This window comes from Camelus bactrianus, chromosome 29 (genome assembly GCF_048773025.1).
Source record: "Camelus bactrianus isolate YW-2024 breed Bactrian camel chromosome 29, ASM4877302v1, whole genome shotgun sequence".
Taxonomy (NCBI): Eukaryota; Metazoa; Chordata; class Mammalia; order Artiodactyla; family Camelidae; genus Camelus; species Camelus bactrianus.
In genome coordinates this window covers 10,189,136-10,204,355 of record NC_133567.1, presented here as the reverse complement: position 1 = coordinate 10,204,355, position 15,220 = coordinate 10,189,136, and the positions used below count along the sequence as shown (strand labels likewise).

Sequence of the window (15,220 nt, the reverse complement as noted above, 5' to 3'; positions counted from 1 at the left end):
CCTCAACAACTCTTTGAGGTCAGTACCATTATCTGCATTTTATTTATGAAAAAATGAGGCTAAGAGAAGGGGTTGGAATCCAGGTCTTTCTGGCTCCATATCCTGCTCTCTTAACTGTTACTTTATACTTAGAGTTCACTGCAGTCACGGGATTTAAGTGTTAAAATCTATGTGGAACACCTCAGAGAGAATGTGTAACTTTAAGCACTCCTAGCACGGCTTGGCTTTTCTCCACAGTATTTACCAGCATCTGGTAGGCTGGTTTATCGTTTTTTTATTAAGCCCCACCCCCCAGCCCAGAATATAGGCTTCATGAATGCTGGGATTTTGTCTCTTCTGTTCATTGCTATTTTCTTAGTGCCTAAAACCATGCCCCACACATAGTGGGTGCTCAATAAATATTTGTTGAATAATAAACAAGGCTTGCTGCTATAAAGGCACTAAGATTGTAAGAGACTCTCGACATCCCAGTGGTGCTAAGTGATCTGATCAGCCTTCCTGGCTTCTGCTATAATTAGGTAGCAGTGTGAGGTATAGATGAACAATCTACTGATTTTGGAGTGAAGGATTTTTATGTGCCAGTCAACATCAAGAAAAAGATCTAATCACAAACCTAAAGTGCTTACTGAACAGCAGTTTAATGACAAACTGCATTTACCTAATCCAGACTCCTAAAGAGAACACAGAATCAGGGAGCCTTGTTGTAGGGCAATGGTAGGGATACATCTTTGAGCCATCACAGCCTACTGTTCACTGCTGGGAGCTTGGACACATCCAGGCATGCTTGGAAACCTGGCGATGGCAGCCTCCCAGAAATCCCCCAGGGCTGGAGAGCCTTCCAGAAAGGAACCTAAGTCATATAGCCTGCTGGGACAGCTGCAGCTGATAGGGCAGCCTGACAGAAGCCTAACTAGGGGTGGGATGGGAACTGCAGAGTCATCTGGAAAAGGATGCCATCTTAGGGAATAAAGAGCCAGGCAAGATGAGCTTGACTCCAGAACAAAACTTTGCCAGAGGGGATGGAGATTCTGAGTATAGCCTTATAACTGCTAGTCTCTGACTCATTCCTGAGCACATATCTGGGTTCTATAGAAAAAGAGCTACAAGAAAAGATAGAAGGAGTTTTTCTACCAAACTCTGACACTCACTGGGAGCTCTAAGAGAGAGTATCACACAAAGGAGGGACCCAACCCCTGCAGCCAGCTTCCCATCTCCAAGTGGCACAGCCCAGCAGGCATTGATGACTTCCTCAAGTCTCAAGATAAATAGCAGACGCAGTTTCTTGGCCTGGAGGAGTAATCAGAAGACTTGGGCACTGAGTAGTTAGCAAGGAGCACCTGTTATGCCTGCCAGGCCTGGCAGAGTGGCACAGAATAGCAGCAGAGCAGCTATATCCAGCTAAGAACCAGCGGAGCTGGCATGCCCAGAGTTGTGCCTAGCAATGACCGTGGACATGCCCACTGAGTGAATGGCAATACAGGTATCATCAGCAGGGTGGAAACTTGGTTTGGTGAAGCAGTGCTGCTATGTAGAAATGAACTGGGTCCTGGGAGACATTTCAGGGGAGCCTCCTAAAAGGACTTGGGTGGTGGAGACTGTACAGTGAACCTGGGTCTTAAGTCACTTGAAAAGGGCCAAAGACTGAAAAGGGCCACAGTCTCTTATTTGCCTTTTCCCTAGTTGTCCCACCATTCACTAATGTGCCTCTCCATCTCTCCTCCTCCACCAGCTTCCTGACTCAAAATTTCTTGTGGCTTAGAGAGCTGCTTAAATTAGGTGAGAGGAGAAAGCATGCCTATTTAAAGCTATGGTAAATACGTGAAAAATGGGTCGCCATTCTAGGTGTATCTGAACTTTTCAAAGATTAACTCAAATAAGTCTCCTTCAGACAGCATGTTAAGGGAGAGTAAAGGCTTTTAGGCAGTGGGACAATAGGGAAAAATATTTGCTTATTTCATAAAGCACTGGTAGGATTAAGGGACATGACCCAGCAATGAGAAAACTGGATTAAATAAGCTTTAGACTTCAAGCTCCTTGGGGTTGCAATGCCAAAGGCAGATTTATTCCATGATGAAGGCCCTAGATGAGATTCATGCCATGAGTCTCACTCTGTGATGTGGCACTTTTGACATGGAGCAGAAACTTACCTTATGCTAGATAAATGGTTTCTGAACAGTGGCAGCAAATGGCAGGATAATTTTAGACTTTTAAAGATGACGAGGGTATCTTTCCATTCATAATAGCACCTGTTATTTTCATTGTGCTTTTCCTCAAAGGGCTCCACACACTTTGAAAAAGTGATCTCATTTCTCTTTCCAAAATCTCAGTGAGGCAAGTGCTTTACAACATTATGGATTGACACAGTAAAAACCTTCCTCTTCTCATTCCTCACTGCTGTCCTTTGAAATATCTGGGGGCTCCATTTTGTGAGCTGACTAATGAAGTATAGTTGTACTTGTAGTGTACAATGATGTAGGAAAAAAGATGGTTTATTCACAGAAAGGTTCTATGATATTTGTAAACAGACATAGGAAGGGACTGAGATAGGTCTGTGAGGCTGCTGTTTATGGTATTCTCTTAAAAAAATAAAGAACTAAAGATGCTGATAATTTCCTTGCCAACTCTGCACCTCTTAGAGAACATTGCCCCTTCTCATAGAATTGGATCCCTAGTCCCTGCTGAGTGGTAGTGGGGGTTTGTGATTCCAGATTTCTAGTCAGTCAGCTGAACGTGGTTGAGCATCTGACCCAGCTTGGTCCATTAGATACTTGCTCCAGGAATTTGCAATTGGGACATAGCAAAAACTGGAAATAGGACAGGAACCAAGATAATTTCCTTCCTCCCACCTCTATCTACCTTTCTGGGGCTATGGGAAACTTTGTTTCCCTCTCTGAGAAGCTCTAAGTTGGTTTAAAAAGGAAGACTTAATGGAAAACAACCTAAGTATCTATCAACAGATAAATGATTACATCATGGCATGGCTATGCCATGGAAAACTATACAATAGTGTGAAAAGAATGAAATTTTTATGAACTGATTATTTCTTAGAATGATCTCCAAGATACGTTAAGAGACTAATGCAAAGCACAAGACAGGAGTGATAGTACACCACCACTTACATACTAATTAAGGAAAACTATAACACATACTTAGACCGTTTATATTTGATATGTTAGGGCATAAGTCTATCATTTTATTATTTGTTTTCTGTTTGTTTCCTTTCTTTCTTGTTTCTCCATTTCCCTTTTCTTGTCTTTCTGGGGGTTATTTGAACCCTTTTAAGGATTCCATCTTGATTTACTTGTGGTTTTTTGGAGTGTATTACTTGCTGTAGTCTTTTTAATGTTGGGTATATATGTGTGTGTATGGATACATACATATATATAATTTATCACAGTCTACCAATATCAGTGTTTTACCAATTTGAGTGAAGAGCAGAAACTTTTCTCCCATTTAGTTCCCATTATCCTCTTCACTTTTAAATATCATTGTCTTGAGTATCAGATAGTGTTACAATTTTTAGACCAATCATCCTATATAATTTAGAAGACTCATGAGGAGATTGATAGTCAATTGTGTTTACCCATATTTCTTCTTTCTTTGTTGTTCTTTCTTCCTGTCAGATGACCCAAGATTCCTTCATGATTTCCCTTCTTTTGAAGAACATTGTTTAACCATTCTTTGAGTAGATCTGTTGGTGATTAATTCTTTTGGTTTTCCTTCATCTGAGAATGTCTCTCTTTCCCCTTAATTCCTAAAGTATAGTTTCACCAGATATAGCATTCACAGTTCTTTTCTTTTAGCACTTGAGGAATGTTGTATCACTTGTTTCTGGCCACTATTATTTCAGGTGAGAAATCTGCTGTCATTTGAGTTACTGTCTGCATATAGGTATTGTGTTGTTTCTCTGCTTTTAAAAAAAATTATTGAATGCAGTCAATTTCTGGTGTATAGCACAGTGTCCTAGTCATGCATATACGTACATATATTCATTTTCATTTTTTTTATTAAAGGTTATTACAAGATATTGAACATAGTTCCCTGTGCTATACAGAAGAAACTTTTTAAAATCTATTTTTATATATAGTGGCTAACATTTGTAAATTTCAAACTCCCAAATTTATCCCTTCCCACCCCCTTTTCCTGGTAACTTTTAAAATAATTTCTTTTTCTTTAGTTTTCAGAGGTTTCATTATGATGTGTCTTGACATAGATTTATTGAGATTTATACTATTTGGGATTCACTCAGCTTCTTGATCTGTAGGTTTGTATGTTTTGCCAAATTTGGGGAATTTTCAGTCACTATTTCTTCGAATACTCATTCAGTCCCACTCTTTCTCCTCCCCTTCTAGGACACCAGCCTAACATTTATAATGTTAGGTCTCTTGTTAGGGCCTCACAGTTTCCTGTAACTGTTTGTTTTCAGTTTACTTTCTCTCTGTTATTCAGTTTGGGTAAATTCTGTTGATCTATCCTCAGCTTCACTGATTCTGTCTTCTGTTATCTCTGCTCTACCACTGAGCTCATCCAGTTAGTTGTGTTATTTCTGTTATTTTTTTCAGTTTTGTAATTTCCATTTGGTTCTTTTTCAATAACTTCTATTTTTTGGCTGAAATTTCTATTTTTTCCACTTGGTTCAAGAGAATTTGTAATTCCTTGTTGAATCTTTTTTATGATAGTTACTTTAAAATCCTTAGGTGATTCTAATATCTTTTTCATCTCAATATGGGAGTCAGATGATTATGTTTTCTTATGCAAGTTGTGATTTCCTTCATTCTTTGTATACAATGAGTGGTTTTAATTTGGACATTTTGGCTGTTATTTAGGAGACTCTGGGTCCTATTTAATTTTTTTACTGTAACAGTCAGTCACTCTGGATTGAGCATGCAAGTCCTAGCCTACTTTTGTGGGCTGTGGTTCCAATGACAATCTAATTTTCAGAGCCTCTGTGGTGCTATTTTGGTCTGCTTGGTTTGTCTCCTGCCTCTTGGGCCCCACAGGTGCTTGATGGTACTAGCTGAGGAAGTGAAAAGAAGCCTCCCCAGGCTGGACGGCCTGGTGCCTTTAGGTGAGGGAAGGGGATCTCCAGGCTTCAGGAATAAAAACACTTCCTGAGCTGGATGTTTGTTGTGGCAAAATCCCCCTTGTTAATTTCCTCTGTAAAGTGGGGTCTCTGGGTGCAAGAGGGGAGTCTGAGGCTGGTAGGAAAGCCTTCTGGCTGGTTATTGTTACGGGGACATTGAGTTGGTGCTCTTTGATGTTTCTGCTGGGATTGACTAGATTTGTTGGTAGGACTCCTGTTCAGTTTGGAGGAAGAATAAGACTATCTGGCTGCCTTCTTTTGCTAGAGTGGGTGTCAGGAAAGGCCAGGCCTGGATTACCTTTTCTTGGGTAGGGAGTCAAAAGGTGCCTTGTCACTGCACTGTTCCTTTGGCCCTGTGATCCCTACCAGTTTACCTCTTCTGCCTTTCAGGTTCTCTTTTTTTGTCTCTTATGTTATTTCCAAGGCTTTTAGTCATGCTTAGCAGGGAGGAGCTGGGAGACAGAAGCCTATACCGTCTTGCCCAGACCAAAAGGTCTCTATATATTCTTACATAGGCATAAGATCTCTCTAGAAGGGTACACAAGGAATTGCTTTCCCTGCGGAGGGAACCTGGGGAATGTGAGGTAGGAGGAGACTTTTTTCTCTACCTGTTTATGCATTCTCATTTTAATCAGGTGAATATATTATCAATTCCAAAATAAAATAAAATATAAAAAAAGAAATTATGTATTCTCATTTAATCAGGTGAATATATTATCTGTTCTAAAATAAAATATAAAAAAAGAAAGAAGTCTTCTAGCTTAGCCTTGTTTTCAAGAGCACAACCAAGGATTACAACAGAGGTTAAGCAGCATATGGATTCAACAGTTGGTAATTTTATTAAACTTCACTGACTTTTAATTTCACTATATTGTCACTGCTTTGATCCAGATCCCTGAATGTAAGAATAATATCCTCAGTGGATTTTCAGCCTGCTCATACATTTTGAATAACTTGCAGAATACCAATGTGTAATTTAGTTAGAAGTAGATGCTTTTGGCAGCATACTAGTACCCTAATCAGCTGAAAAAACAATATTTGTATGACATTAAAACAAAATTAATAGGAAGACACTGATTACATGAAAAGACTTTAGGTTGTAATTATTAAACCTGCAAACAACTCAGCATAATTAGTGCCTTAATTAGGATATGACCTGAAATTTTAGCTTACAAAATAAATAATGGCAATTAGAAGTCACATTTGTAAAGTAAAGTGGTCTTTAGAACTTATAATGTAGTTAGATATCACTTTTTTCTCATTTAGGGGAGCATCTTTGTGGGTGTTAAACTTACAATGCAGTTACTTTGATTCCCAGTCCCACCCCCAGCACAGTGTCTCAGCTCAAAACCTTAAAAGTCAAGTTTAGTGACCCAAGAACGTCTACCCACAGGGGGTTGAACAGTTCCCAGGCACACTCCTGATTAGCTCTAGGGAACAATGAAACAGCAAAGACTTTTTCTTCTTTAGCACCTTAAGTGAAATATAAACTGGAAGACTGATATTGACTTTGATCAAAATCTGTCATTTTCACAGAACTATTTGGATCCAAATAGCAGTTTTTACCACTGTCATTTATTCTTCAATACATGCTTCTTGAAGGCATTTCAGGTTTCACAGTTTACCACACAGTGAAGGTTCCAATCCAAAGCCAAAGAATTTTCCATTAGTAGGTAAAAGTGGAGAATTCAATAAATATTGATGGACTAGTAGTGATTTGGGAAAAAATTAATCTGGAGTCCTACCTTCATTCCTCATGTCAAAATAAACTCCAAATGGATCAAAGATTTAATATAAAAGCAAAATCATAGATGTACTAGAAGATAAGGGTTAATATTTTTATAATATTGTAATCAGGAGAGGCTTTTTAACCACAACAGGTAAAACAAAAGCCATAAAGGAAATGACTACCAAATTTGCTTACTTAAAAATGCTAAACTTCCATAGAGCAAAAACAAAAAAAATCCCAAACAGAAGTAAGTTTTAAAACCTAATTCAAGGCCACATCAAGAGGTAACTGATTAAAATTAAAACCTGTCAATTGTATTTTAATTCATTTTTCTTCTAGAGGCACAGCTTTATTCCTCAATAAATAAGGAAATAATTGGAAATATGCATCATTATTTATGTACAAAGATATTAAGTATAGAGAAAGTTAAAAGAATATACATGCTAAAAAATAGCTCATAAAGTAATTCAGTTACAGAATAGCCACAGGCTGCAGGCATTAAAAATCACAATTTTAAATAGCACCAAAATATTTTCATGCTAGGATTCTTGTTAAAAAGAAAGCTAGTTAGAAAAAACAGGTAAATCCAATTTGAGTTTAAAATCTCTTATCTAGGCAAAAATAAAAGATTAGAAGAAAAAATGTTAATGATAAATGTCACTAAAGGTAGAATTATAGATAAATGTTTTTGTCTTCATTTTTAGTAATTTCCAAATTTTCAACAATAAGTAAATTTTTTTTTTACTTGCACTTTTAAAAAATTCCTTGGAACTTTAAAGGAAAAAGTATTTCAATTTTTCTCCCAAACAGCTAACTTACAACTAGATCAGATATGGAAGATCAAAACTGAAGACCTGAAAAGCATAGTGCACAAAACAGCAATTGCAAAAAAATCCCCTTTTTATTTTTATTTTTTTTAATCTCTCTGCCAGATTTGGTGAAGCTATCTCATGTGGGTTAAATCACAACTCCTGGTCATTCGAAGTCTTTCTGTCTCTCTAACAGTGCAGGCCAGGAACATAGATAGCCCTTTCCTAAGGCCCAGCATCACAAGAGAGTTCTTTCATAAATTCAGTGTCATGCCTGTCCATTTCCAACTGCCTATGGTGTAGCGCAGGGAATGGAACATGAGTTCCAAAACTCTGATTATTGGCTCTTAGCAGGAAGCTTATGTCTTCAATTAGAGGCACTTGCCAATCACAAAATAACTATCACTGGTAGTACAGGAAATGTCATCACTGAACTCCCTCTGTACCTGTAGGTTTTCTTAATTTCTTCATTTGATGCTCCCTTGTGCAGACCAAGGATTTCATATAGAGCTTCTCCAGATGTTGACATAGTCCGCTGTCTTTGGTTAGGTATGTTACATGCCATTTTCTCAAGCTGCAAAAACAAAGGGGGAAGTAGTGTAAAGGTTATGCATACTGGATCCCACTTTCTAAAGGGGAAGATAGTTTATTTCTGACCTTTTGTAAAATAACAGCCTGAAGTACATCTTTGTGCCAGCTGCAAAAGGAAGGGAGAAAAAGGGTTAGGAGAACCAAAACTAGAGCTTCGAATCAGGTTGTTAAAGGCTACAGGCAGCCATACAAATGGAATATGGCTTTGTCCACATGGCTAAATAGAAGCAAAATGTTATCTAAATATCCACGTAACTCAGAATTGTTAAAAATCAGTCCTCACAGGTCAGGCAAATGTAGATATTCTTTCCCATAATTTGCATAACTCCTTTTGTGGATGTTTTCCAAATTTAGCCAGCAATGGAGATAATCATCTATTTTACTTTGACTCTGTTGATCTAGCCATTGTTAGAGTTTAAAAACAAAATAAAACAATGCCGCCCCCCAACTTTTTGTAAGTATCAAGAAAAAAAATCCTGGTTTCATCTGGCAGCCTGGTTAGAACTTCTCTGTAGTTGTGGGATATCAGAGTCCCCCCACAGTGCTCAGGAGTTCTCCACCTGAGATAGCTCCTTTCCCTGTGTCTAGACAGAAAGGACTGTACTATCCCATGTCCCAGGGAGCCATCTTCCTGCTGTGCTCTGGCTCTAGTGGGGAAGCACAGAGAAACAAGCACACCTGGGGGCATTCCTGCATCCATCACCTACCCTCTCCAGCCTTAATAAGCCTGCATCATAAGGGTATCTTACAGATTTAGAAATAATGCATATAATATACCCAGGACACAGTAACTTCAAAGATCTATTTTTATTAAAGTAGGCACAGTGTGTAATTCAGAGAGGATAGTATAGTCAGACCCTCTAAGTTGGAATATTGGCCATATCATGACCAGCTGGATGGACCTTCCCTATCTATAAATTGGAAACAAAAATGTCCCTAAACTCATGAAGTTGTTGTAAGAATTAAATGAGTTAATACATTAAAAAACAAAAACACCAACGTTCATAGCAGCATTATTCATTATTCATAAAAGCCAGAAAAAAGAAAATGTGGTATGTACATACAATGGAATATTACTCAGCCATAAAAAGAAGTGGAATTCTGACACATGCTATAATATGATGAACCTTGAAAATATTACCTAGGTGAAATAAGCTGGTCACAAAAGGACAAATATTATATATGGTTCCTCTTATATGAGTACCTTCAATAGACATACTCATAGAGACAGCAAGTAGAATAGAGATTACCAGAGGCTGGGAAGAGTGAGGAATGGGAGTTACTGCGTACAGAGTTTATTTGGGATGATGAAAATGTTCTGGAGGTGGTTAATTATCATTGTGATTGTACTTCATGTCATTAAACTGTACACTTAAAAATAGTTAAAATAGCAAACTTTGTTATATTTAATCTCAAAAACAAAACAACAGAAAAAACTCAAAACTATTTACATTACAAGAAGTTTCCTGAAAATTATTTTCCATCTCTTGGCTTTTGCGCAGCCAGTGCTATAAAAGGGAATGAATGTAAATGAATGAATATACCAAAGCTCAGGAGATGGCATCAGTGCTGTGGAAATATTCATGTTCAATACAAGGAATCCTGGTGACAACAGTAGCAGCAGCAGAACCAAATGGGCACATCCCAGTGGCAGGTGGCCTTGGTTGGAGCCAACCTCCCAGATCTGCTCCCACCAGACTGATGACTTAACCAACACAGGCAAGAGCAGAGCCTGCTAGATGTCACCTGGTGGGTTAGGGCAGTCTTAGAGACCCTGAGACCCCAAGACCACAGTGTGGTACAGTGAATGCTTGTGTTCCTAAGTAATTCAATTAAGAACAATGTGAAGAACTTCAAAATGTTTTTGTAAGCCTTTAGCTTCTTGAGGGGAGAAAAAGGAGCCAGTACTGAAGAAAGTCAGACCCCAGGCAAAAATCCTATAGCCCTGAAGGCATTGAGGACAAAACTGACTCACCGGAGGACGACAGCACAAGGACAAAGCCTCGTCTTGTGACATGCTGCTTGTCCCCTCTTCAATGAAAGTGGAGCTTCTGGAGACTAGAGGGGCCCTAGTCCCAAATTCCTCATTCACACAAGGACCAGAGGAGGAGGAATCCTAATTTTGCCTGCCATGAAGCAAAATCTAGCAGATGTCCATACATACTGGCAGCCACTCAGTAAATCGTAGCACTTATTTTCATTACTGTTCTAGCTTACTTTTTTCATCCTCCCATCACAATTTCCCTGGCAAGTAAGCAATTCAACACCTGGGGCTGGGTCATTCATCCTTGTGTTCCAGTCCTGCAGCTCAGCCCTATCTTGGAACCACAACCTGGCTGACTATTCAGAGTTAAAGGGAAAATTGCCTGAGTAACTGACACCCTCTCTATTTCCTTTCCTGTCCCTTCTCTCCCACTGCCACCACACACATATATGCTCAGGATATTGATACTCTCCCCTGCACTTCCACCTAATTGTTCCCAGTAAGGGAGGCAATCTGGCAGGCAGGCTTCTCACAAGTAATGCTAAATGCCATGAATGAATGGGATTTAGAAAGTAGGGATTTCTCTGTGTGGCTTGGTGGACAAGGAATAAGTCCACTATCATCATGCTTGTCTCAGATTTTTAGATCTTGCTGGGAAGCAAGATCCCAAAGTCACTAAGAATATATCAACATAATGATTCAAATCCTAGGACCCTCGAACATAGAGTTAGAGATAATCTAAGTCAATTTAACAGATGCCTCTAGGGGCATTCTGGCTAGAGATCGTTGCAGTAAACAACTTTACTGTTAGCCTACTAACTCTCTTTTCCCCTTCTTCTGTGTTGCAACATATTACTTTTCCTGAGACCTGCCTCAGTCTTACCTGATCTCAGTTGAGTAGACCTGGAGTGGTACCTTACCCAAGCCAAGTCAACCAGAGTCCTTCCCTAGGATTTTTTTTTTTTCTTTTCTTTTCTTTTTTTTTTTTTTAGTGTAGAACAATCTCTCAGGTAGTGAAACCTGTAAAATGTAAAATTTGGATAGTTGGCCGGCCTAAAACAAGAGAGATTGAAACAGACCTGCAGAAATCGGGCAGAGGGAGGAGATGGAGAGAGAGCCTCAGTGGGGTTCAGCCCCCTGGTTCCAGTTGTTTTTGAGTGCACTTGCAACTCATCCCCTCCCACAGTTTGTCAATCAGCCCTTCCTTGGAGTAAGCCAATAAAATTCCTCCCTATACACAAATGCACACACATTGTTTCCTTTTGAGCATGTTTTAGCTAGATTTTGGTCACTGTTTTCCAACACGCTTTAGTGTCATGTACCTCAATTAAACACCAATAGTGGTTCCCTGAGCACCTCCAAGCCAGGATAATCCATTGTGGATTTTTCTTATATCACTGCACCTACTCTTCCTTTAAATTGAAACTGGTTTCTAGGTACTTGGGAATAAATAATTCAGGGAAATAATAACGATATGTATATACTAAGATACTCAAACCAAACAGATTCAGATGTGTGGTGTAGACATTACTAGTATGGATAAAAGAAGCAGTGATAAATCTGGGTCAAGATGTTTCATAAAGAAAGTTTGTGGAGAGCTATTCAAGAGAACAAGAAGAAATAAAAGTATGGCAAATAGCTATCTTTGCTTTATTTATTTTTCTCTATATTCAGCATTCAAAAGAAACAGTTACAATTTGAGGGAATGAAATATATTCACTCTTCATCATCTATCTCATAAAATGAGAGAGATGTTATGGCGCCCATAAATCAACAGATTGTCCTAAAATCAATTTCAACAAGTGTACAGTCTCCCAGTTTTGACTGGTACATTTTTTTCCCCCAAGATTGCCTCCTAAAGTTATTCCAGGTGTGGAACAAGATGGGGGGGGGTTACTTGGAGGCTACCCCCAGAGCCTTCCAGAGACTACACCTGGAAACAGCCTGGAATTCTTCCTTCCCTGCTTCACAGCCATCCCTTTACATACTCCTCAGTGGAAAAAAGAAGACAGATGCCATCTCTTAAAAGAGTTTCATACATAGAAACTCACACCCGAGAAGACATGGTAACTGGCTATTATTTTAGTTTATGTAGTTTTTCAAATCATCTCTCTATTTAGAAATCTAATCACACTGTAATCTATTCTTCTAAGTAAAATGTAGTAGCTGACTTGCTTTATGTTGTGGGTTGAGTAATATTCAGAATGGGTTGTTACAGAGAGTTTGGAATTTGTTTATTTTCCATTTCACCTTATTTGCCCTATTGCCAAAAGATCAAAATATTTCCTTTTAGACAACAACATCAATGTCTCTTAATTAAGATACAAAAAAAAAACCCATTTACATCAATATTAGAACACAAGAAAAAGATAGTTGGTCAATAATAGTTGGTCAATGTAGTTAGTAGTTGGTGACTCTACAAACTGAAACATAAAGGAACCCAGAGACCACAAGACTGCTTTCTGAGCATAAAGCAACAACCTATTTTTCTGTGTCCTTGGTGAGCTAGAAATCAGACTCTTCATGTATTATTAATGCAGATGCCATTTAGCTTCAAATTCAATAGAGTAATACATTGAAACCATTAGTTGTTTTAATGTGTGAAGATAAAATTATGCCCTGAGAACATACTAACTGCAGAGCTATAGTCAAAAATCCCCTAAAACGCTCCTTAAACTTAAATAATGGAGTCATACCCTTATTTAATTCCTTATTTAAAATATAATTTTTACGAATTCTTTCTCTGTTGCCTTTTGAATGCTAATATTCCTATGCAAAATTCAAGTCTTTATTATTTATTCATAGCCCCTCATCTATACTGTCCAATGGGGGAAAATGTTGTCATGCAAAGTTATTAAATAATTTAATTTTGATCATTCAGTACATGATACTTAATCTTCTGAAATTAAATTACTTTCTAGCTGCTTTACAATCCATTAATTTACTTTCTTAAAGCCTTGACCACTAGTCACTACCAAGTCACATACAGCTCAGCTGTCTCCTGATAAAGATATAATTGACAGAAGGTTTAACACTCCTATGATGATGAACATCCAATTCAAAATAAACACGTATTTCAAAGGTTCTAATTCCAGGAGTCCTACAAATGCTGTTTTAAATTGTTCATGTTGACGTGAAATGTTTCCTTCAAAGCAAAAGAAGCTTCATCTCTGTTATGTGAATTCTGAAAAATGGAAATAATCAAACTATGCCTTTTTTGGCCTGGTCCCTTCATGACTGAGAATATGAATGTGAGTGGGGAAGATTAGATCACTCAACAGCAAACACTTTTGACAGCGTGATTAAGGAAACCAACATGTGTTACCATTTTATTATTACTTCTGTAATTCCTCTATAGAAATCTGTTTATTGGAGCAAAATTTCCTTATTCAAAGAGCATTGTATCTTAAAGCTTAACACACATCCAAAATGCTAGCCCTATGTTTTCCCATCTAAATACTAACCAGGCCCGACCCTGCGTAGCTTCCGAGATCAGAGAAGATCGGGCACATTCAGGGTGGTATGGCCATAGACAAACCCTATATTATAAAATGATAATTCTCTCTAGTATGATTACAATTTGCTACTGAAAAATAATTATCTCCTGATTGCACTGATACTTATATCAATAGAAACCTGAAGACAAGGCAACTTAGAAATGTTAAAATAACCCACAGTACCTGTTCCTATAACTTCGATTCTGTGTTCTCAATCAGAGACAACTTGCTGTTTTCAACTGGTCTGGAAACAGATGTGCAAAAAATAGAGACAGGCAACAACAAAAGGAGCTGTTCCATACCTGTTCCACTGTTTCAAAGCAAATGGCTATGCTTTTCCATCCTTCCCGTGCGAGGTTAAGTGGGTCAATGGTGTCAAGTTACTTTTCATTTGTTATTCTATCAGCTAATTGGTTATCCCTCTGGAAAACATAACAAAGAGAGAATAAAACATGCATGACCGTAAAGGTTGCCATTACAAGTCATCCAGTGATACCAAAATACATGCTACATCTAATTAGATCATTAGTCAGCTGGTGCTTGGCTCAACCAAACACTGCTATGGAACTGCCTCCAGGTTTCCACCACAGCTTTCAGTTAAGAAAATGTGCTATCTCCTGACATGCAAAGTGTGTTCTTTTATTTATTTTTTATTGAGATATAACTGATATATTACGTTAGTCTCAGGTGTACAATGTGATGATTCAGTATTTGCATATATTGTTGAAAGATCACCACAGTGTCTAGTTAAATAGTCTAGTCCATCATCATTCAGTTATAATTTTTTCTTGTTATGAAAACTTTAAAGATCTATTCTCTTAGCAATTTTGAAATATGCAATACAGTATTATTAACTATAGTCATCATGCTGTACATTACATCTTCATGACTTTTATTTTATAGTTAGAAGCTTGTACCTTTTGACCACCTTCACCCATTTTACCCACCCTTCACCAGTACCACCACTGGCCCCCTGCCCCACTCCCTTTCCCACTTATGGCAGCCACCAATCTGTTCTCTGTATCTGTGTGCTCAGGATTTTTTAAAATTCCACATGTGAGTAAGATTATACAGTATTTGTCTTTGACTTATTTCACTTAGCGTGATACCCTTAAGGTCAATCCATGGCAAAATCTCCTTTTTCATGGCTAAATGATATTCCATTATATATATATACACCATGTTTTCTTTATTCATTCATCCATTGATACACACTTACGTTGTTTCCATAACTTGGCTATTGTAAAAAAAAAATGCTGCAATGAACATGGGGGTGCAGGTATCTTTTCAGATAAATATTTTTGTTTTCTTCAGATAAATACCCAGAAGTGAAATTGCTGGAACTATTGTTAGTTTTTTGAGGAATCTCTGTACTGTTTTCCATAGTGGCTACACCAATTTACGTTCTTATCAACAGTGCACATCTCCACATCCTTGCCAATATTTGTTTTTGTAGACTTTTTGATGATAGCCATTTGGACAGATGTGAGGTACTATCTATCTCATTGTGGTTGCAACTTGGATTTC

General features: G+C 38.1%; 2 protein-coding genes across 5 annotated transcripts in view; one reads left to right on the top strand and one right to left on the bottom strand.

Annotated features, from left to right (window-relative positions):
* DNAJC5B (DnaJ heat shock protein family (Hsp40) member C5 beta) overlaps positions 1-13,157 on the bottom strand; it is a 50,208-nt gene extending 37,051 nt beyond the window's left edge. The window contains exon 1 of the mRNA XM_010970654.3: positions 8,068-13,157. Within this exon, the coding sequence (XP_010968956.1) occupies positions 8,068-8,186 (119 nt within the window). The 5' untranslated portion in view covers positions 8,187-13,157. The remainder of the gene's footprint in view (positions 1-8,067) is intronic.
* The window catches only part of PDE7A (phosphodiesterase 7A), a 303,765-nt gene that overhangs the window by 46,304 nt on the left and 242,241 nt on the right, over positions 1-15,220 (top strand). The gene's annotated exons all lie outside the window — the stretch shown is intronic.